Here is a 24,547-nt window from a genome sequence, read left to right as displayed (position 1 = left end):
AGCATAGTCAAACTCTCAGTGGCCTGCCCCTTGAATAGAACTGGGTCTTCCCCTCCCGAACCCTCACTGGAAGCCATCAGTTGTGGAGAGCTATACCTCAGCACCCTTATCACACTTTTAAAGAGTTCTCTTCAATGACTTCTCATTTGCTTTTTTTTTTTTTTTTTTTTTCTTTAATGGAAGAAAAGCTTTGGAATGCTGGAGCCCTTTCCTAATGGTGCATTTTAGGCACTAGACAGATGGGGCGAGGAAAGGGTGCTTTTTGGGAAACAAAAGATCCTGTTCTGGTTACTCCTTACCTTGAGTAAGTAATGCATATGCTTTAAAAAGGGGGTGGTGCTTGAAGTTTCCAAAGAAAGGTGACAAACATGATCCTAAGTGCCCCCACTTAATCTCTTAGGACCTGTCCTCTCTCCTGGAAAATGAGAATAATCCAGCCCTCCAAGGGTTGTGTTTCAATAAGGTGCAGCCCTAAGAAACTAGTTCTGGGGGGAAATGCATTCAGTATGAGGATAGTGGCGAGCTGAGGCGTGGCTCTGACAGAGCACTTGCCTGGTTTGTGAGGTTTGGCACTCCCCGAAAGAAAAATAGTAAGCAAGATTTGTTTCTCTGTAAGTGGCCTGAGATGATCTGCAAAGAATACTTTACTATTTACTTGACTTGGAAAGCCCCACAAAACCACACAAATCTAGAGGTCCAAATTATCCCTGAAGAGAAGGGTGTACAGAAAAAAAAAAAAAAAAAAAAAAAACCCTTATGGCGTGTGTTAGTGTCCCATTGCTGTGACGAACAGCTGAGATTAAATTCGTCTAAATGGAGGAATGTTTTATTTGGACTCATGATTTCAGTCCCTGGTTGACTGGCCCCTGGCCCTGGACCGACCAGTGGTGGTGCAGTCCATAATAATGGGAGCATATGGCAGAGGCCATCTGTTCAGCTCTTGGCTACTAGGGAACACAAGAAGAGACTAGTGTCCCCTATCCCCTTCAAGGACAAGGCCTCAGTCACCTGACTTTCTTCCACCGAGTCCCTCCTAAAGGTTCTGTCAGTTCCCAGCAGTGCTTCAGTCTGGTGACCAAGCCTTAACACATGGGATGCTATTTATGACCCGAACCGTGACAGCACATGAATATATTTAGCTTAAAATAAACACAAAGCAGAGTAAAAAGACACTGACTCATTCATAGATTTGCCAGAATGTTGGACAATCCACAGATTATACACAGATAAGAACAACGTAAGTGGCCGGACTAAAGCAGCTACAGTCACCGAGTGCCATCTGCTGCGACTTGTCCTGCCGTCACCTCTGGCTCCAGAAGCCAAGTGTCCTGTTTTCTGTGTCGCCCCAGAAACCGTATTTCTGCCTTTTCTATTCCACCCCAGCTAGAATTAGCCACAGCCCATGCTTCATTGTGTCACCAGCTCCCAATGTAAACTCTGTCACGGGTTCATCTGCTCGGCCCTGCCCTGCGTAGGAGGAGCCCGGAAGGTGCTGCCTGAGACTCCTAAGGGGAGGGGTGGGGGGTGGGATGTGTGTGTGTGTGTGGGGGGTGTTGCTCCATCGGGGGAGGGGCTCAGATACCGAACAGCCAAGAACGGGACACATGTTTCCTTTTTCCTTTCAAACTGGCGATTATCAAGATAAACTGGATGAGATGTATATTGCAAACTAAATTGCCGTGCAGGCCCAGGCTATTAGTGCTTTGTTCTTACTGGTGCTAGTTCAGGGTACCGCTCCTCTTCTGTCCTGCGCTCACTCACACCCCCTCCAATCCAGGCAAGGCACCCTGGGAGATGTTACATGAGGAAGATGTCCTGCAGGTCATTGTTTCCAGGTGGTCTCCTCAGATTCTGTTCCCTGATGTCTCCTTGCCAGAACTTTGATTTCCATTGTGGAGTCAGGTGACTCGTGGGAATTAGACACCATCCCTGACCCCAGCAAAGGCTACAGGGGTCTTCTCCCTGGCCACAGTGATCAGTTCATGGGTAGGCATGAGACCCAAGTTTCTCCAATCTGAGTGAAACCAGATATTTGGCTATCCCAAAGGCGTGATCAGTTTTTCTTGCCAGGTATGAATGAGAAAACACGTGGCAACCAGCAACCTTCTTGGAATCACATGGGGAGCCAGACTCAGAATAAAGTAAACATTGCAGAAGGCAGGGCCAAGAGGCAAAAATAAACGAGGCACTTGGATAAAGCAATGCCTGAAACCAGATTTCACTTTGGACTTCTCAGTTATACGAGCCAATAAATTCCATTTATTATTTAAGCAAGACTGAGTCAGATTTTCCAATGTATACAACTGAAAGTGTCTGAAACCTGCTCCCTTCCCTGCCTGTCTCAACAGAACTGTCCCTCTGGTGTTGGCTCAGGGTCTTTTGGAAATATAGATCGGAATTACTAACCTGGTTTCATGATTCAGTAGCAGTGACCTATGCCCTAGAAACTGGCTCTAACTGCCATTTAAAATAGGGTTGGGGATGAAGCTTAGGCAGAGCATCTATCTGCCTAGCCTACTCAAGGCCTTGGCTTCCATCTCTACTACTGAAAAGAAAAACCTCCTTTAAAACAGAATAGTCCTACCTATGGTTCTAGTTTAGTGGGTTCAAGGCCAGCCTGGGCTACAGTGTGAGACCTCATCTCAAAATAGAGCAAAACAAATGAAGAACTAGAATAGGCCGACTTAACCAAAATCAAATCTGAAGCTTCAATAAACATATTTCATTTCCCTTTGGCATAGAAGGAAGAGACTTAAGGGAATTAAGAATTCTGTAAAACAAAAAAAAGCTACAGAAGCAAATAATAACATCAACAAAATACAAAAGAAAGCAAAAACATATTCCAGTTTTTAATTTTTTACAGGTATAAGTGTTTTGTCTGCATGTATGTATGTATGTGTCCATGCACATGCCTGGTGTGGGTGGAGGCCAGAGAGGGTGTTGGATCCTCTGGAACTGGAGTTACAGGCACTTGTGAGCAGACATGTGGGTACTAAGAACCAAAGCCAGGTTCTCTGCAAGAATAGCCAGGGCTCTAAACCTCTGAGCCATCTCTCCAGCTCCACACAGGGCTGTCTAAAAAGCAGGTTTCTTGGAAGCATTTCCTGAGACAGGAAGCTTGTAGAAGGGATTTACTGGGGGAGTGTCTTGAGGAGAAACCTATGAAGGTTTAAAGGAAACAAGCTAACAGAAGAAGCCAAGCAGGATAAACGAGCTCGAACTGCAGTCTGATTCCATAGAAAGTGGTGTCCCATTCAGAGGCCAGGAGGTAAACTGTGACCTGGCAAAGGGTGGGTTGGAGGCAAAGGCCACGCCTGTTAGATAAGAGAAATCTTCCCACGGGAGGGTTGGGCGGAACCCGGAGGTTGGTAATGACAACAGCCGCAAGAACCGATGGGTCAGAGTCCACCGTGAGTTTTCCCTTCATTAACACTCCCCTTTAAGAGTGAAACTCACTTTATTTTCCCATGCAATGTCCCAGCAAGTACGTGAAAATTCTAGCTGTGCTGCATGGTTTCTTTATCTTTTCTGTCAGCTCCTCTAGTATTCTTTAAGTTAATGGGTCTCTGGAGTCCCGAGTTAATTCTTCAGATTTCTTCCTTCACAGGCACTAACCACGTACAAGCTCACCTGCATTATTGCATTGTATTTCTTTGTTAGTGATCAGTGAACCTTAAAATTATTTACACATTCTTTCGGCCATTCTCACAGACACGTGTCTCTGTTCTAGGCTTGCTTGTGACTGCCCTTCACTTTTAACCACTGTGAGTTATGTAAGTTTATAATGTGCATATACTTCATGCGGAACAAATAAAGTCCACGGTGCAGTAACAGGCGCTCTGGAGAGGTTCCCCAGATGCGGCAGATGTCTGTGGCTCTGCTGTGTGTCTTGCTGGATTCCTACCTGAGCTAGCTAGTGGCAACTTAAAACTAGGACCCTTTCAGGGTGCCCTGCCAGCCTGCAGGGTTGCTGTGAGCATTGCCTGAGATAACGTACACAAAAGCACACATAAACATAAGGGGATTATTATTACACAGACGACGATTGACATGATTGATGTCTTGCACCCTGAAGGCCTCTCCACTGATGCAGCTATCCAAATTAAACCGAATCGGAGTGAATTAGAAAAGGCCAAGTTTAATGGGTAAAGTGTTCCAGATGATTTCCTGGCCCCTCAGAGAGGAGACCAGAACAGAGACGGGAAGAACTATGTGTCTGTTTTCTGGGATGCAGCTTAAATATCCTGTGGGAATGGTCTTGAGCCTCTCTGGGGGGAGGAGCTGTGTTTGGTGGGCTTTGAAGGGGTGGTTTAGGGTAAGAGATAGGGGAGGGGAATTGAGGTGGATCTTCCATCAGAACATTCCAGACTCTTTGGGTATAGGGATAACCCAAATATAGGGTGCCAAGAGTTGAAGTGGAGTTCCCATCCAAATAATAATATTATTCTTGCCTATTTCAAATTTGCTTTGAGACAGGAGGGTCAGGAGTTTGATGTTACTTATTGAGTTACTTAGAGAGTTTGAGGCCAACCTGGGCTTCATGAAACCCTATCTCACAAAACAAAACAAAACAAAAACAAAAGAAAATTCACCAGTAATGTCTGCATTACTAAACTCAATGGTTTAGTTTAGTCAAGTCATACTTGGCCCTGAGTAACATTTAACACAATTCGTTCTTTCTCCTTTAAATATGCTGTTTTCCCCATCCCTCTCCCTCTCCACCTTTTCTCTTCCTTTCTTCCTTGTTTTTTGTTTTGCTTTTCCTTTTCTGAGACTGGCAAGCTGACCTTGAACTCTTCATATAGCCCCGACTGGCCTGGATCTCTCTATTCTCCTGCCTTCCCTCCCTCCCAGACACCCACGACCACACCTGACAGTGAAGCGCATCCCTCACCCGGCTTCCAAGAACTCCTGCTCTCTTGACTTTTCTCCACTTACTGACCACCCAGAGACTTTCAGTCTTTCATTCCTCTGTTTCCCACCTGCGCACATCCAAGGGCCCCAAGGGGACAGGATCGGGTGTTCACATCTCCATTTCCGGCTCTCTTCCTTCTCTCTCACTCCTGTGGTGGTCCTGCCTTACAGTTGAAATGTCTCCCTGCCCTGGACTCAAACGGAGACCCTCAGCCCAGACCTCTCCTAGGACCTCAGATCTACACGTGCGGCTACCTGCTTCACCCCTTGGATGTCTAATAGGCAGCTCTACAAATTCGGCTTCAGCTATTTCTCCACAGGCCTGCCCTTCCCCCAAACCTTCCTCCTCCAGTAAATAGTAATTCTCTTTTTATTGTTAGTTGATTAGATCCTGGAGTTATCAATTCTTCTAGTTCTGTCACACTAATCCATCAGTGAATTTTATCATTCTACTTTCAAGATATATGTAGAGTACGGCTATGTCTCAACACTTTGACCTCTACCATGACCTGTTCCAAGTCATCCAATGGCAGGGACTCTGCACTGGATTGAAAAAAAAAAAAAGTAGAAAGTGAGCTGAGCCCTGGCACTCATTTGTGCTTTGTGACTGCAGTGATGACCACTTGGCTCACATGCTTGTCACCAGGCTGTCCCACCATGACGAACCATATTCCTCTGACATCAACCCAAATAATTCATATATTTTTCTTCAGCTGCTTCTGTCAAATATGTCACAGCAGGGAGGGTAATAGCTAATACACTGTCTGAAACCCATTTATTTTGAATATTCCCTTTCCATCTGTTCATAGTCATGCCTCTTTTATTATATAAGCTCTCCCAAAGGAAGGGATCTCTTCTTGTGGTGATGGTGATTAAGTTCAGGGCCTCATGCACACATGCTAGGGAAGCACTCTGCCAATCAGCTACAACCCTAGTCCAAGTATTTTCTTCTATTTTATTTATTTCTGTCCAATTATGTCTGGTAAAAAGTATATATTATGCATATTATATACATATAATAAATATTTATTGAATAAATGAATATAGTATCTCACATTTAAATTGAGAATTCTTAGAGTTGCAGCTTTGGTCTGTGAAGAAAGCTGTTTGCCTTCAGATGGGCCTCAGTGCCTCTCTTCAGTACCTTAGCTACACAAGCTCAGACATCATCCAGCCTGTTCAACTCATTGGAAGACCTACTTCTGGGACACTGCTTCCGAAATTGTTCCCAAACCTTCTAGACATGCCCACCCCTCTGAGACCTGGTCTCACACACCACAGACACAGACACAGACACAGACACACACACACACACACACACACACACACACACACACACACACACAATGAGTCTGGAACTCAGAAGTTAGAGGCAAGAAGAATAGGAGTTCAAGGCCATCCTCAGCTACATAATAAGTTGGAGGCCAGCCTAGACTGCAGGAGACTCTGTCTCAAAGGGAAAAGCATACAGATGAACAGGCATGGCCACTCTGGATTTCATACAGGCACCTCAAATCTGAAAGGTCTCCAGCCCAATACCCAGTTCCTTTCCCTCTCCCCAAGCTCCTCCCACTTAGCTTCCTTCCTTCTGAAGTCTTTCTTTTTGATAATGGCAAAGTCACCTACCTGGTCACCCTCCCTGGTTTTTCTTTTTTCTTCCTTCCTTCGTTCTTATCCGGGTAATTGTTAAATCCTGTAAACCCGACAACCTAAACATACTTCAAATTCTCCTCTTCTTAAGTTTTGTTCATTTTATGTGTATGAGAGTTTTGCTTACATGTATGTATAAGAACACATGTGTGTCTGGGGAGGTCAGAAGAGGGCATTGAATTCCCTGGAACTGAAGTTATGGGTGGTTGTGAGTTGATACTGGGAACAAAACTGGGTCTTCTACAAGAACAGCACATGCTTTTAATTGCCAAGCCATCTCTTTTTAAAAATAATTTATGTGCATAGGTGTTTCACCTGCATGCATTTATGTGTACCATAGGCATGCAGTGCCATTGGAGTCCAGAAGAGGGAGTCCAATCCTCTGGAACTGGAGTTATGGACAGTTGTGAGCCACTGTGTTGGTGCTGGGAATTGCATCTGGGTCCTCTGGAAGAGCAGCCATCTCTCCAGCCCCAAATCCTTTTGTCTTTCTGAATTTAGCAGAATCAGCTCTTGTCTAAACGGAGCTTTTTAATCTACTCCACACACGTGGCACGTTCTTGCTAAAGCACAGGTGTTGTCTGTACCACCCTCACACATTGCTCTGCACCTTTCCTATTGGAAGTAGAATAGCACAAACCCCTCTAGGCATGGCATTCTCCATCGTTCATTATTTGACCATCCTACCTTTATAGCTTTGCCTCTTACTGCTTCTCGCACTGTGGCTTCTGCTCTAGCCACTGTTCCCTGCATACCTTGGTTGTCCCTTCTCCATGGAGTGCTTTTCTCTACCTTTTTTTTTTCTGTTTGAGAATTTTTTATTACTATTAAAACAAAACTAAGGCTGGAGGTATAGTTTAATGTTACAGCATTTGCCTAGGATGCATAAAGCTGTGGGTTCAATCCCCAGAGCACTTGTGTGTGTATTGTACATGTAAATCATCTCATTTGATTTTCATAAAAATAAAGTAACTTGCTCAAGATGAAGAATCTAGAAAATGATTAATGGAGGACAGGAACTCAGGATTGACATCAAAGCCACTGGCTAACAACATGATGGAGCTTTTTCTCTGACTCTCCATAAAAGCTTTTTCTTTAGTGTTCCAAAAGCAAGTGTTTGTTTTTAAGTTCATGACATTGAGATAATGTTTGTAACAGAGGTCAAACATCCAGATTTTCAAAGCCAGATTTCTAGAGCTTGTCCCTGGAGTGATCTTGCACCTCAATATCTTCATCTTTGAAATGGAAATAGTACCTGCCTCCTTGGACTGTGAGTTACCAGGGTTATACAAGTACATGTTATAGCCTGGCCATGATGACATATTCTTGTCATTTGTTATGTCTGTGCTGGTCCCTCAGTAGATTCTGCCTCTGAGAGAGAAGAGATCTTCCCCATTCATCTTCCAATCCTCTTGTGCCCACAAAGCAGAACTTTCCTTAGCTTGTGTGTTCCATAAATGACTGTCACATTAAGTTTATAAACATGTAGGTGTTATGCCAGACAATAAGACATTTACAAGTGCATGATCATGCTGTTGTAATTATCTGCATTTTTTAAAGATTTAGTTATTTATTATGTATACAGTATTCTGCCTGCATGAATATCTGCACACCAGAAGAGGGCACCAGATCTCATTTTAGATGGTTGTGAGCCACCATGTGGTTGCTGGGAATTGAACTCAGGACCTTTGGGAGAGCAGTCAGTGCTCTTAACCTATGAGCCATCTCTCCAGTCCCTTATCTACAAATCTTTTGAAGAAAATGGTTATTGAATAAGGCAGGCTATCTTCTGTCCTGTTTTTTTTTTTTAATCCAGATTATTACTACTCAGCTACTGTAAACAGGAAGCCAGTAATTTTTTTTTTAACCTTTTTGAGCTTTCCCCAAGCTTACTTATTTGTGAGCCAATGCTTTTGTGGGAGGTGGACTAGGAAAGGGACACCTATCACAAGCTCCTAGAGTTCTGGAACAGAGGCGGTATTCAGCTGTGGGTAACTACAAAGCCAGCCCTCCACCCTTCTATTCCCCTTCACTGAGCAGTCAGTGACCTGGTCTGTAGCTTTGGGTTTCATGACAGGCCAAGTTGTACTTGAAAAGAAGAAAGCTCCAGCCCTTTCAGGGCCCAGGAGTGCGCTGTGGGAGGCCTAAGGATGCCAGGGAGAGCACTGGCTCAAGTTACATACCATTATTTCGCTGACACTTGTGTTTCAGCCACTCCTCCTTAGGGAAGCTGCTCTGCCAGAGTGAGGGGCAGTCAAAGAAGAGTGATCACGATAAAGAAGGAAACATATGATTAGAGGTTGATGTGTTCCCTGGGCTCTTTGGATTTGGGTGATTGCAAAAATGCACAGTGTAATGATTAAGCATTCCCAGAGGGGAAGAGGGTCTCTGCATGCTGTTGGGGTAAGTTACAGCTGTTGTGCATGATGCAGTGTAAGTGGGACATGGAGAAGAAGTGTTCACAGCATCAGAATGACTGTGTTTTGTAGCAATTTCCTCCAAGATTAAAACCTTCCATCTTGGAGGAAATCTCATTAAGAGGCAGAATGTCAAAAGGAGAGGAGAAACTTTCCATCCTGCTGCGAAGTTTTAGAAGGAAACACTTCAGCGGCTTCAGGAAGTCCCTGAAACTGACCAGATTCACTAGACCCTCCCTCCCTCAGCACCTAAGCCATAAAGACGGCTGAAGGACATTCTTCAGACCTGCTGAGCTGCCTAGAAAAGGCTCAGACCAGATGAGCTGCTTAGAAGACACAGCGATCAGTTGAGCTGCCTGGAGGAGGCACAAACCAACCGAATTGACTGAAAGACAAACACTGTCAACCTGCTGCACTGTCTGGACATTGTAGAGTGCCTTCCAGTTTTCCTGTTTATGAACCATCACCCATACTGGGTGGACTTCTGGCGATGCAGCTGCTGTCTTTGAGTCACTTCTGTTCCTGTCAGTGACCCCTCACCCATATTCCTATAGCCTCAATAAACTTCATTAGTTCACCAAGTCAGACTCTGGTGGTGCCCTTGCTTTGGTCTGTCACCAGTTCCTTAGCTGGGGTGAGCAGACGCCTGTTCACGTCTCTGTAGTAGAGTCACACGCCACTGCTTGTTACCATGGCAAAGCACTAGTTCTATCTGGAGCCAGCCTACCATCCTCTCCCTGGGGCGGCAGGAACTGTTTCCATTTCACTCCTAAGCCATTTACATCCATTTCCTCTTTCCCACTTCCGCCAGCTCTGCCCTTGTTCAAGCCTCGTCGTCGTCTTCTTGGATTATGTGCCTCATCTTTGAGATTGTCTACCTAGTCCATACTCCAAGTCATTGTCAGAGGGGGATTCTTCTAAGTTAGTTTCAAACCCATCCTTTGCACTCTATGGATTTCTGGATCAAATGTAGTTCCCAGGTCCTGGTTCGCAGGGTCCTTCCATTTTGGTTCAACATACCTTGTTTCTCGTTACCTCCACTTCTGTGATCCCCTTTACGAGTAACCTGGACCTACAGACAATTCTAGAACACAGAGTCTCTGCTCTCAAGCTTCGCAACCTGCTGTGCTTGCTCCTCCTCCTACCCAGTGTTCTTCACTTCTCTCTGGGCTTCTTCCCTGTCTTCCTGTTTTCCTCCTCCTCAGGCTAAATGAGTTTCTCCTCAGGAATGCCTCCACAGTTGTACATTACAAACTGCATTGAATCTCTATCTAGGCAGAGCTATGCATTGCTTCCCAGCATCCAGCTCTGACACACACTGGTTACTCAACAAATATTTGGTAATCAGTGAATTCCACAGGTCCTATGAAGAGTCAGTTATAGTTCAGAAAAGAGATATTGAAGTAGCCAGCACTGAAAGCGGGGAATAATAATAGTAATAATAAAAAATGGTTATCACAGTTATGTGGTTAGATGGGTTAGCATTTCACACTTAGTAACAGGATTGCCAAACTTCAAATTTCTTCACGCTAAAGTGATTAAAGCCTACTTGGAAGGTTAGGTTTTCTGGATTTACCCAAACACTGGGTTAGGGGAATTATGCTTGCTGAGCAGTTATTTCTAGAAATGCTAAACCTCTCTCTTAAAAACAGCGTTCCAAAACTGCAGTTATAGCTGTGCAGAGGTGATCTAGATGCTCTTACTCAAAAGAAGTGTGAGAGGAGGGAAGGATTACTATAAAATGCTATCTCCCCAACGAGGGCTGAGACCAGCACACACAGAAGACCAGTTGCAGTCCAACACTTTTGGGTGTCCAATGAAACAGACCGCACTAACACCGGGGGAGCCTACTACAGTTTTCCATTTCAGAAAGGAGACATCTAGCCACGTGGCAAGTCAGAAATAGAATGGATTGCTTTATGAGGTGCGTCAGGTGTCTCATTCTCTTCCATTGCATGCCGGCAGGTGGGCTCAAGCCTAGGCAGGAGGGGGGGAAATGTGCAAAGGAGATGGGACTAAGGAGGCCTTTGATTCTTCAACGCAGATTCTTCCTAACTTTCTGATTTTCTCGGGAGTCCTCTGAATTTTTGGAACCGTTTACTTCTTTCGATTATCGACTCTAAAGCGTTAAAGCATAGCTGAGAACGAAACGCAGCAACAAAGAAGGGGGCGGATAGTAAAAGCTCTCAGAAAAAGGGGGTAAGAATTCCAGGGGAGAAGCTATAAAGAAGAGACTGAGCGAAGAGAGAAGCCGTAGAGCAGATGCAGAAGAGGAAATAAGGAGGCGGGGAAGACAGAGAAGAGAACCTTAGTGAAAGAAGAGAAAGTGACTAAAGTCTCTGGGGTCTGGAGTGGAGAAGGCACGCCCAGAGGGAAATCGACCGCTTTAAGGAAGGCCCCGCCCCCTAGCGTGACGTCCAGACATTCCGGGCCACGATTGGCTGAGGCCGGAGGGCGGGATGGGGTTGCTAGGCGCGGAGGGGATCCGGCGGGCTGCCGCCGCCCGGAGTGCGGAGCCGCTGGAGCAGAGCGGTGTTAGCGGCGCTGCTGGAAGATGGCGAGCGGCCGGGATGAGCGGCCGCCCTGGAGGCTGGGTCGCCTGCAGCTGCTGCCGTCGCCACCGCTGCTGCTGCTGCTGCTGCTGCTGCTCCTGAGGAGTTCGGCCCAGGCCGCGCACATCAAGAAGGCTGAGGCGACCACGACGACCGTCGCCGGCTCCGAGGCGGCCGAGGGCCAGTTCGACCACTACTACCACGAAGCGGCGCTGGGCGAGGCGCTGGAGGCGGCGGCGGCCGCGGGGCCGCCCGGCCTGGCGCGGCTCTTCAGCATCGGCAGCTCGGTGGAGGGCCGGCCGCTGTGGGTGCTGCGTCTCACGGCCGGCCTGGGGCCGCCGCCCACCGCCGCCGCCTCGGGGCTGGACGCCGCAGGACCGCTGCTGCCCGGCCGGCCGCAGGTGAAGCTGGTAGGCAACATGCACGGCGACGAGACGGTGTCGCGCCAGGTGCTGGTCTACCTGGCCCGTGAGCTGGCGTCGGGCTACCGCCGTGGGGACCCGCGCCTGGTCCGCCTGCTCAACACCACCGACGTGTATTTGCTGCCCAGCCTGAACCCTGATGGCTTCGAGCGCTCCCGCGAGGGCGACTGCGGCCTCGGCGACAGCGGCCCGCCCGGGACCAGTGGCCGCTACAACAGCCGAGGCCGCGACCTCAACCGCAGCTTCCCGGACCAGTTCAGCACCGGCAAGCCCCCTTCCCTAGATGAGGTGCCAGAGGTGCGCGCCCTTATCGACTGGATCCGCAAGAACAAGTGAGTGTTGCCTGACCCTGCTCTCGCACACACGTGAAGTCTTCAAGGGCAGGAGGCTGATCCCGGCACCCACTAGGCGCTCAAACAATGCTTGCCAGCCTAAGGGTGGGGGGGCAGTCAGGGTGGAGGGTGACACTCTGTAACTGGAACGAAGGCCGGGCTGCAATGCATCCTAATCTTGCTCATTGTCAAGAAGCCTGCCCTGGGGCTGTCATTTGTGCAGGGCATAGCCCGAGGGGAGACTTTCTGTCATTCCGCCCCTATTTTTGAAGGACCACCGTATAAGGAGCGCTGGGTAAGATTTTTAAGGATTCTTAAGTTAACACCTTCATTATGAGGCTAAGCTGTCGATGTCATCACTAGAAACACTGTGGCGAGCACTTTCTGTGACTGCATTATATCACTTGATGTTGACCACAACCGGGCGACCTAGACACCACTCACATCCGCTAGACACCGCTCATACCCTTGTTTTGCATACGGGGGAAATTGAGGGGCAAACTGGTTGTCTAGACTCGGGCAATATAAGCCTGGTTACTCAGTGCTCCGAAGCCAGGGAGACAGAATGTCGCTCAGAAATAGCAAATGACACCCCCAAGCACTTCCTCTGACATTGGACAGAAACCGATTTCCCTGCCTTTATTTCCGATTCTGCTTAGGGGAGAACGGAATAAGGGGAGACTCCCACAGGTCAGAACTGCTTCATTTCTGATGCCGGTTGTGCGCCTTCTTATTGGGGGCAGCACAACTAATCATTTACATTGACAACATTTAAGCATTGTGTGGGATTTTAAGACTTAAGATCTAGAAGGACCTTCAGAAATTAGTATGTAACAAGATTATATTATATATATATAATATATATATATTAAATATATATATATTAAATATATATAGTGTTTACTCAGTTACAACTTTGCAGAAACTCTTCCCCCTGACAAAATGTGCATGAGCTGCAATGGTAAGGACCATCTCTTGTGGGAGAGGTAGCATATGGTCTGAGTCTTTAGAGAGGAAGAGGAAGGAGTAAAGGAAGATGGTACTTACTCCAGATGGAATCTGAAGTGAAGAACGTGCCTCTTTCTCAAGCATCAGCGTTGCCAGCGTGTTCCCACGTCCTGTCTTCAGAAGGCTTTTGAAGGCAGTAGTTATGACCTTTGTGTCTTGAGATGAAGGGTTTTTTGGGACTGGTGGATGAGGCAAAGGTAAAAATGAACAAAGAAATTTCTCTGTGAGACTTGGAATCCTTTCTTATGTAGCCCAGGATAGCCATGGACTGGCTGTGTAGCCAGGTATGACTTGAGCTCCCGAGCCTCCTGCTTCTGCCGTGGCTGGGGTTCCAGGCGTGTGCGGCCACTGTGCCTGTGGTTGAACTCAAGGCTTCGTGCATGCCAGCAAGCATTGCACCAACTGAGCCATGTAGTACCCTACCCTCTTGAGATGTTTTTTGTAAGATTGCAGTCATATGCTATGAGGTCTAGAAAATCTGTGGACATTATGATGGTTCCAAATGTTTTAATCATCCACCTTCCACTTTACTAGTGGTTAGAAGGTCCCTTGCAGATACTTAATTTGTTTATATGTTCTAGGACAATTTCCTTTCCCTGACCATGTGAGATCTCTGAACATCTATATAAATTTGATTTTGATATAATACTTGCTGTCAGAAGCTATAGTGAGCAGGACTTTTTATTTTATGTTTTGTTGTTGTTTTGAGACAGGGTCTCTCTCACTCTGTAGTTTTGGCTGGCCTGAAATTCACAGCATAGACCAGGCTGACCTCAGACTCATGGAGATCCTCTTGCCCCTGCTGGAATTAAGGGTGCTTGCCATTGCCAGCTAGGGCTTGTTGGAGAACCTGTGTCTGCTGCGCTAGTTCCATTGCTTGGGTCTAACGTGTCCCGCCAGAACTCTTGCAGGGACTTTTGTTTCCCGTTGCTCTGCTGTGGCCAACATGCAGAATTTCCTTTGGTATATGTTACCTTGAGGCTATACTGAAAGTCTCAAGCCCCAAATTCACTCTTTGGCAACTCTTCCAAATGAGTAGTAGTGTTTAATGATCACGAGTTATGTCATGGTCTTGTTAGGTCATTGAAAGGAGTGTGTGAGGTTTTTAAAGTTCATGGAGTCAATTGGTATTACACAGTCACTTTGCCTGTGGCAGTGGTTTTGGATACTCTAGTCACTCCCAAATTTTGTTGTTTTCAGATGTAACTCTAATCAAAAAGGAAAATTCATTCATAGTCTTAGTCTTAAAAATTAACTCAAAATACATATTCATTAATGATTAATCAATAACAAAGGATGTTGATTAAATAAAATTAAAAACACAATTTGAGATGGATGGATGGGAGGGATATTAAAAGGAAAAACACAGACATTAGTCTATATGAGAAAACTACTTTGTTTTTGTTTTGTTTTTGAGACAGGGTTTCACTGTGTAGTCCTGGGTGTCCTGAAAGTCACTGTAGACCATACTCTCTTCAAACTCACAGAGATCCTCCTGCCTCTGCTTCCCGAGTGCTGGGATTAAAGGCCTGTGACACCGCTGCCTGGCAAGATTCTTATTTTTAATATTGTATATTTAGTAACTTTTAAAAATCTTATGATACTGAAGCCAGGCATGAGAAACACTTAGGATGTGAATGGAAGTCTTAAACTATCTTTCAAATCGGATTGGAATTGATACACAAAGCTGCCTTGACAAAGATACTAAAGAGTAGTTTTACAGCTACTGTGAGAGGTATTGCTTTGTTTTGAAATTGGCCCCAGAAGAGTGACAGTGGATCTTAAAGCTATGTAATTAGAATTCAGAAAATCAAATTTAATCACTATCAGAGATTACTAATGTTTCCCTGCAATACAAGTAGTTGAATTGTCAGGTCCTCTTTATGATCTTTGTGAGAAATGTTACAAGAAATGTTGAACAAAATGATCTCTCATTTAGTAGAGTTTTAACTTAAAATACACGAAGTAACACACCCCACTTACACAGACTATTCAGAGCCTTTTTGTTGTTCATGTATTCTCAGTGCCTACAGTAGTAGTCAGCTCATAGTTAATACTTAAAAAAAAAAAAAAAAAAAAAGGCGGCGTGGTGCGCACGCCTTAATCCAGCACTCGGAGCAGAGCCAGGCGATCTCTGTGAGTTCGAGCCAGCTGGGCTACCGAGTGAGTCCAGGAAAGGCGCAAAGCTACACAGAGAAACCCTGTCTCGAAAAACCAAAAAAAAAAAAAAAAAAAAAAAAAAAAAGCTTGTTGCTAAATGAAGTGCCTGAACCTTTTGATGGTCTTCCCAAAGTAAGTAGAGGGGGAAAAAATACTTGAGTTGTTTTAGAAATACAACCAGACAGTAAATAGTCAATACGTTAGCCAGGGGGCGGGGAAGCTAGGGGAAGGTTGAAAGCTGGAGTGTGACCTTCATTGTTGTTTCTGTGTTATTTTATCACTCAAGAAATGGCAGTGGAAGTCGAGCAGAATGAAAATCTGTATGGCAGTTATTCTCTCACCAGGATGCTAGATAGCTCCCAAGAAACGCATGTTTGTTGAGAAGTTAGCACGTAGTAGTTATCCTCATTGTTTCATGTGTGTTGTCTCTAGTAGTTATAACAATTCTGAGAGGTAGGTAGAATATTCCCATTTTATAGATGAGAGAGAAATTGGGATTTAGAGGCAATGACTCTGATCATATTGCTGTTGAACACCAGCTCTGGGAGACATTGCCCAGCTCCAAAGTTTGTCCTAATGCCACTACAGCAAACAGTGTACTCTGCTGTCTGGAAGGGAGCTAATTAGAATTGTATTCATTTTCAACTAATTGCCTTTATTTTCAATTGTTGTCTTAATCATTACTGGCTAAGTTCTTTCCTCTGTTATAATTTTCATTGTTCACCTCAGAGATGGTACCGATCATGCCTAAAGTAGCCTTTCAGATTACAATGTGATAATTTTAGTTTTCTTTCATGCATACAGAGAGAAATGTTTAGACTCTCTAAAGGTCCGTTTATTTCAACTACAAGTAAGCAGGTGCAGGAAAATTCTAGTTAAAATGCAAAGAGAAAGAATTTAATCTCTGTTTGTAGTAATGGTTTAAACTGTTACATAAGGGAAAGATGTACAAATAGAATATGCCTTTATTTTTAGTTTTCTCCACTAAAGGAGCTCTTGTGATTTTTCTGTATCCATAAATTTGAGTGCATAAGTGGTTCACTTAGACACAGAAATGAGGCTGGGGCTGTAGCTCAGTGTTAGGATGTGTGGCTTACGTGAACATGGAGTTGGATTCCCAGAACCCACTCCCACCCCAAGTAGAAACTTTTTTTTAAAAAAAATAGAAGCAGCCTTGTCTGTGTCAGTTTTTTCTTCAGTCAGTAGTCTTGTTGTAGCAGAGGGTGCCTCTGCTGTGCTGGATTAGTTTTCTCTGAAGGAGGCTCACTGTATCATGCTGTTCTTTCTTTCTTTTTTTTTTTTTTTCAGCTTTGAAAATATAATTTGGTATTAGGATTTTGTGAAACTGGAGTCATATAAGATACATTGTGTTTTAAATTAGATACCTTATTTTAAAATTTTTCTTTGGGCAGTAAGTATACAAAACATGTTATTAACTTACCTCCTGTATTCAACAAGTATTTATTATATTAGTCACTTTTCCTACGAAACTGACACATTGTGAAACATAAGTTCGAGATTACACTATATGAAACTGTCACTTTCGTAGGTAGGAAGAGAAAAGGTTTAATTCTGGCAAGTTCCTGAAGGTCAATCTAATTAATGAACTTGAAATTCCTCATGTGAGACACTTCCTAAAACATTAGTTAATGCTGTATTATTTAGGAGCATGTTCAATGATAGAAAACCCTGTAAAGTACTATGCAAAGTGTGTTGGATATTTTTGCTCTTTTGGTCTTTTGGGGGGCCTGCCACCCAGCTCCCAAATAAATTGCACACGAAGGCTTATTCTTACTTATCAATGCCCAGCCAGCTTAGTTTCTAGCTAGCTTTACTTAACTTATTCCGACTACCTTTTGCCTCTGGGATTTTCCTGTTCTCTAACTTCTGTAAATCTTACTCTTTCTCCGTGGCTTGCTGTGTGTGTAGCTGGGTAGCTGGGCACTGGAGTCCTCCTCCTTCTCTGGCTCCTCCTTGATCTTAGATTCCTCCTCCCAGTTTTTACCTTCTATATATACTCTCTGCCTGCCCGCCCCGCCCATCCTTTCTCCTGCACTGCTATTGGCCGGGTTCTTTATTAAACCATAAGGTGTTTTACACAGGCACAGTAACACAGCTTCACAGAGTTAAACAAATGCAACATAAACAAAAGTAACACATCTTAAAATAATATTCTACTACAAAAGTGGAATGTATTTGAAATGTCAAAGTACCTTTATTTATTTATTGGTTGCTGGAGATCAAACCCAGGGCTTGCTTATGCATGCTAGGCAAGTACTCAGCCACTAAGCTATATCTTTAGTTCTGAAATTTTAAGTAACTTTTTGTATTTATTTATGGGGGGGATGCACATGCCAAATGTGCATGTGGAGGTCAGAAGACAACTTGTGGGACTCAGTTCTCTCCTTCTACTGTTGTGGGCCCAGGGGATTAAAAGAAGGACTCGAGGCTTGGTGGTAGCCACCCACTGAGCTACCTTGCCAGCCCCAAGGTAAGTATTCATTTGTGGAGGATGGAGTCAGTGTTAACCACATGCCTAGCATGTGCCAAGGCCCTGGGTTCATCTTCAGGACTGAGTGAATGAATGAATGAATTAATTAATTAATTAAAAAAAGAATGAAGAAATAAAAAAATGAGTTTATTCCTGTGAAATTTTTAAATGCTTGGTAGTTTCTTTTGAAGGTGATACGTAATTTGATTGTGTTTTCAAAGGTTTGTGCTTTCTGGAAATCTGCATGGTGGCTCAGTGGTCGCAAGCTATCCTTTTGATGACTCTCCCAAGCACGCGACCACGGGAGTCTACAGCAAAACATCCGATGATGAAGTCTTCAGATACTTGGCGAAAGCCTACGCTTCTAACCACCCCATAATGAAGACCGGTGAGCCCCACTGTCCCGGAGAAGAAGACGAGACTTTCAAAGATGGCATCACAAACGGTGCACACTGGTATGACGTGGAAGGTATGCAAAGCACTGAAACAGCTCTATTTGCCTTCTGCTGGCTTAGCTTTCTTTTGTATATTCTGAATATAAGACAAAAGTGTGGTATTTCAATTTTAAAAAGGTTATTTCTTTGCATTTTTGAAATTTCCAAAACTACAGTAAAATTAAAAGATGACCACAGAAACATGTATTCATCCTTCATTTAAATTAATCCATTGTTCTCTTTTGCCATATGCTTTACCTCCCCACCTACTTATACCCACACATGCAATCTTTTGCCAGACCATTCAAAAATAGGCTGCTGCTGAAGTATCTCAGTTCCTCAGCACTGTTTTACCAGCCCAGACTTTGTTCTGTCATGCACCATTATCATGACTGAGAAATCACTAGAAACCCAGTACTATCATCCACAGGCTGCCTGCAGCTCGTTCCCCTTCTTGTCCCCAACCATCCTCTGTAGCTCCTTTTTCTCCAAGATCTGCTTAAGGCTCAGCCATTGCATTTGATCTTGTAAAGAGTCCAGGCTGAGATTAGCAAGATGGCCCAGTGCCCAGTGGATAAAGGCTTCTGCCACCAAGCCTAACACCTTGGATTAGGTCCTTAGGACCCACATAGTAGGAGAAAACCAACTCCTGAAGGTTGTCCCCTGACCTCCACCAAATGTACTGTTGTGTGCATGTATTTATACACACACACACACACACACACACACACACACACACACACACACACACAGGAATAAATGTAATTGTAATGAAAAGGAAAAAAAAGTCCAAGTTACTGTCCTCTAGAACATTCCAGTTTTTAGGCTTGTCACTTTCCATATTATAATTCAACTCCAATTTCCCAGTAAAATCATTCTATAGACCATATCACATGTCAGGGTACATAGAAAGTCAAGTTATGTGTCTAAGTTGTTGAGTGAGTGTACAGTGACCACCAGTCTTACCTTTTACATAAAGGTACATTTGCTGTTGTGCGGTGATCATGGAATTCCAGCTTACTTTTTAATATTTTATATAAATCTCAGAAAATTTGCCATTTTGGGTTGTTTTCCATGCATGTGGGTGTGCTTTTTTGTTATTTTTTGTGGTGCTGGCAATCAAACTCCAGGAGCCCATGCAACCTAGACAAGTACTTCAGCTCCGAACTGCTCGTCAGCCCAGCAGTCCAGCTTCTACTGTTGTTGGGTTTGAGGCGGTCTCATGTGGCTCAGACTGGCCTGGAACTCTTTATCATCTTGCCTCCCACCTTCTAAGTACTGAGTTACAAGGTTACACCATGATGTCTGGCCAGTTTTCTAGGTATAAGTCTCCAGTGTTAGTAACAACATTCACAGTGTTATATACAACCATTACTCTCTATTTTCAAAATACTCCATCACTTTAGACACTCTGTAATGACTCGGTAATCATTCCCATTATATTCCCCTTTCCTTAGTTGCAGGAAACTGCTAATCTATTTTCTATCTCTGTGAATTTGCCTGTTATAGATATTTCACATGACTGAAGTCATAAACTGTTTGTACTTGGCATCTAGTGTGCTTCACTTAATGTTCTTAGGGTCCATCCATCCTGTAGCATGTACCAGAACATCATTCCTTTCTATGGTTAAAGAATATTCTCTCTGTAGAATATATGCATGTATGCACAGATATGTAATAGGTTTTGTCTAGTCATTCCCTCAATGGCACTGACTCATTTCTGCTTCGCATTGAGTAACACTGTAATGAACACTATTGTATACATCCTAGTTTTCTTGGTGTATATGACTAGGAGTAGAATTGCTGGGTCATGTATTAATTCTTTGTTTAGTTTTTAAGGGGACATCAGACTATTTTCCATAGTAGCTATACCATTTATTTTCCTAGCAGAAATATATGAGGGCTCCTATTTTTCATAGAATACTATTTTAACAGAATTTTAAAGGTAGATGGCTCAGTGGATAAAATGTTTGTGGAACAAATCTGGAGTTCAGATCTCCAGAACCCACAAAAACCTATAAGGGCACCGTGGCCCATCTGTAATCCCAGAGCTCCAGAGACATAGAAGGGAATCCCTCAAACTAGCTAGGCTAGTGAATTGGGTTCAACAAGGGACCCTGCCTCAGTAAATAAACTGGACAGTGATGAAAGAGGACACCCGATGTCAACCTCTGGTCTCCACACACATAAGCATGTACACCCACAATCATATGTACCAGTATGCATGTCCATCTGCAAACACAGTTACCCACGTACACCCACAATCATATATACCAGTATGCATGTCCATCTGCAAACACAGTTACCCACATGGATGTACACCCCCTTCTCTGTCTCTGAAAAAGTTATTAAAGCAAGCTTGAATTGTTTGCCTTTCTTGTAAAAGTCATGAAAGTGGGGCTAGAGAGATGGCTCACCAGGTAAGAGCACTTGCTGCTTGCTCCTCCAGAGGTTCGATTTCTAGTCCCCATGTGGCAGCTCACAACTTCCCACACCTGTCTAACTCATGTTCCAGGGGATGTGTAGTCCTCTTCTGATCTCCACGTGCACCTGATACTCACGGTGTGCAGACATACGTGCAGGCAAAATACCTATATTCATGAAAGGTAAATTTAAAAAAAATCAAAACTCATGAAAGTAATTATTATCTTAAAATCTTCAGTATACTTTGAATAGTAAAGCATAGAATGTTTGATTAAGAATATGCAGAAGTGGGTCTAGGAAGATGGCTCAGCAAGGGGACCCAAGTTCAAATCCTCAGTGCCCACATAAAAGTCCTGTACAGCCATGTGTGCCTGTGACCTAGCCTTGACAGACAGAGGCAGGAAGATCCTGGAAACATAACTGAAAAGGTGATCTTCAGGTTCGGGGAGAGACCCACTGTGGAGAGCTAGAGAGGAAAGGAAGGTGCTTGACATCCTCCTCTGTCCTTATTCATGTCCATGGGTGTGTACACCCTCTCTTCATACATACAGGGGCATACATCACACCCAAATATAAGCAATATGCACAAGAAGCTGGGCATGGCGGCTCACATGCATTCCAGCACCCAGAAGACAAGGCAGCAGGATTACAAGTCTGAGGCTAGCATGAGCTACACAGACTGTCTAAAAAATCTTCAAATAGTAAGCAGAAGGGACAGCTGAACCCATGGGGATGTCATTGGAACCCATGGGGAGATGCTTTGGTCTTCTTACCCTCCTACCGGCATTCTCGTTAGAAAATGTCCTGTGACGTATCTGTTAACACACCTTTATTTAAGCCTGTCCTGGAACTCACCGTGTAGACCAGGCTGGCCTCAAACTCTCAGAGATCCACCTGCCTCTGCCTCCCAAGTGCTGGGATCAAAGTTGTGTGCTGCTATCATGCCTGGCTAATTACTTTTTTACTTTGTATATCCATCTGCATATCCTGAAAATGAGTCATAAGTTTGAGGGCTGAATTTCCTGCCCCCCACCATAGTTTCTATCCATATTTTATGTGTAACAAACATCTAGAAAAAGGCTTGAAATATTTAGAAAGTAAACTTTGCTCTCATTAAAGTTAGACGTGATTTGAAAACCACTGAAACTTTTGATAAGGAGCATACTTTAATGTGCAATCCTTATATTTCAATCTTTAGTAAATATATATACTAAAATCTAACTTTGTGAACTAGTAGTTTTGTGAGTTGGTTAAGTTACTTTATGAATGAGAGATACTATTTAAGACAATGGGATAAAAGATAATTTACCTTATCTTTTGGGGAAAAAATACCCTAAAAGGTTAAAAAATAATTCCTAATTGACCATTGATTGAAAAATATACTAAAACATACTGTTTGATAAATAGCCATCCTAACTTCAGAGAAAAGAAGTGTACTTTGCTACATAGTCACAGTTTATTTGATTAAACCAGTTATTAAATTTTTCTGTTTCTTCCCACATCTGATGAAGCTGAGCTTTGTTGCTGCCATTGTTCATTGTTTTGGGAGCATTAACTTCACTCTTATTTGAGCTGAACGGTCTGTCAGATGTGCTCTGTTGTTTCTACAGTAGCTAGCTTCTCTTCCTGCCAGAGCAACCGCTCCTTAAAGAGAAAGCTGTGCTGGCTCCAGTAGCTTGAACAGGGCAAAACCATCTTGTTTATCTCATGGAAGACTTCGGTGAGATGTTGTAAACCTGTGACTGGGCACATTTTCAAAGCCGATGACCTGGAATGATTTTGTTAATGTTCCATATGATATATATATATGAATTCCTGCTCAAAGAAGTGTAGATGTCTAGAGCTGAAAATGATTATAATGATCTAGTTCAGTTCTTTTGCTTTATAGAAATGCAGGAAGTAAGAGATGAAATAACTTACAGTCTAACTATTCACTTAGCAAATGGTTCTGACTACCTGCCATGTTTCATATCCTGTATTATGTGATAGGGACACAGTAAGAACAGGGCAGAAACAGTTGCTACTTGGAAGGCTCAGATAGCAGATAAGTAGTGGGGGAGGGAATGATTTTTCCACTGCCACCTTTACCTTCCTTGCTAAGGCTGACTCGAATGTCTAGCTGCCCATGTGCAGTCCTTGCTTCTCTCACGTCTTTCAAGCCCACAGGATCCAGTTAGGGAATGTCTGTCCTAATAGCCTGTGAATAGTCACACTCACCTGCCACAGCCTGGTGGTTGTGTCTAGCCAGAAAGTCACTTCTAGACAGCCTCGTTCTGAGTTCTGTGTGCTGGTGGGACAGCCATTCTAGCTCAGCTGGTGAGCTCTGTGTGTGCATGTGTATGAGAGATTAGTTGATCTTGAACATGTTAACGGATTCCTTAACCTTCAATTCCTATGTATAAAATAAAGATAAAACTACAGAATCTATTTCATCAGAATATAAGGTTTGACTGAGAACTATTTTTAAGCACTTAGCTTTCCATCAGTTACTGAAATTACTTATTTCTGCTAGAGTTTCCACTTCATCAAGGCAAGACTTCTGTTTTATTTGGCTTTCTATTCCCATGACTTAAAATCATGCCTGGTATATAGAAGGCAAGCAGTACATCTTTTGTGAATTGTTGAATAAACAAATTCTTGTTATCACAAAAAAATGGGTACATGGTTGTTTAAAATATTAGATACATGAACTTTGTACTCAAAATTTATAAAAATATTATTCCTCCCCTGAGAAAATAAGTTTGCTTTATGGTAGGTCACTGTGGTTTTTAAATTTTCACTAATATCTTGTAGTATGAAATGCCTTTAAGTTTTTTTTAAATTATGTGTATGCTTACATGTGTATGTACAAGAGTGCTGTTGCCCATGGAGGCCAGAGAGTGTCTAGTTCCCTGAGCTGGTGTTCCTGGTGGTTGTGAGCTGCCTGGCATGGGTGCTGGGAACCAAACTGGGGTTCTTACAAAGAGCAATATCTCCTGTTACCCACCGAGTATCTTCCCAGTCCTCTTTTTGGTTGCTTATGTGCATTTCATCTGTGGGTATATATGTTAAAAACTTTATTTTAACTTAATGAGACAAGTGGTGGCGGTACACACCTTTAATCCAAGCACTTGGGAGGCAGAGGCAGGTGGATCTCTGTGAGTTCCAGCCTGGACTAGAGAGCGAGTTCCAGGACAGCCAAGGCTACACAGAGAAACCCTGTCTTGAAAAAAAAAACAACAACAACAAACAAAAACCCTTTATGAAACAATACTTAAATGTGGGGCTAGAGATATAGCTCAATGGTAGAGCATTTATGTAGCACACAGCAGGACCTTGGCTCTGCTGCAAAAAAAATAACTATCACTGCAGAGAACTGATAACTGATCTACCATTGTAATATATATGGTATTATTTCCTCTAGTCTGTTGTATTTCATTTTATTTTGAAAGTGTAGTAACGTATCTTACAATCCAGTAATGGGCAATGGCCTGCAGTTTGAAACAGCTCTGCTCTTGATCTCTGCTGCCATAGAACTGAATTACTTTCAATTTTTTCTAACAGGAACAAAACACCTTGTAATTTTTATGTGATAATAACTTCTTTTTCCTTTTTGTCCTGGCATGTTTATTTACTTCACTTATAGTCATTTATAGTGAAGTCTGAGCTACAACTTACTGTGGGTTGCTTTCCCTATAATTTGAATGAGTATGGAGACAGGAAATTAGTCAGAAATATAGCCACCAGCCTCATGTGTTCACATA

At 43.6% G+C, this 24,547-nt stretch overlaps 1 protein-coding gene across 1 annotated transcript in view; it reads left to right on the top strand.

The window, feature by feature from the left end:
• Positions 1-11,470: 11,470 nt before the first annotated feature.
• Positions 11,471-24,547, top strand: part of Cpd (carboxypeptidase D) — a 64,455-nt gene continuing 51,378 nt past the window's right edge. The window contains exons 1-2 of the mRNA XM_028866796.2: positions 11,471-12,287; positions 18,168-18,415. Of these exons, the coding sequence (XP_028722629.1) occupies positions 11,536-12,287; positions 18,168-18,415 (1,000 nt within the window). The 5' untranslated portion in view covers positions 11,471-11,535. The remainder of the gene's footprint in view (positions 12,288-18,167; positions 18,416-24,547) is intronic.

This window comes from Peromyscus leucopus, chromosome 8b (assembly GCF_004664715.2).
Source record: "Peromyscus leucopus breed LL Stock chromosome 8b, UCI_PerLeu_2.1, whole genome shotgun sequence".
Classification (NCBI taxonomy): Eukaryota; Metazoa; Chordata; class Mammalia; order Rodentia; family Cricetidae; genus Peromyscus; species Peromyscus leucopus.
Note: the sequence above shows the minus strand (reverse complement) of the source record. Positions and strands in the feature narration are given on the sequence as shown.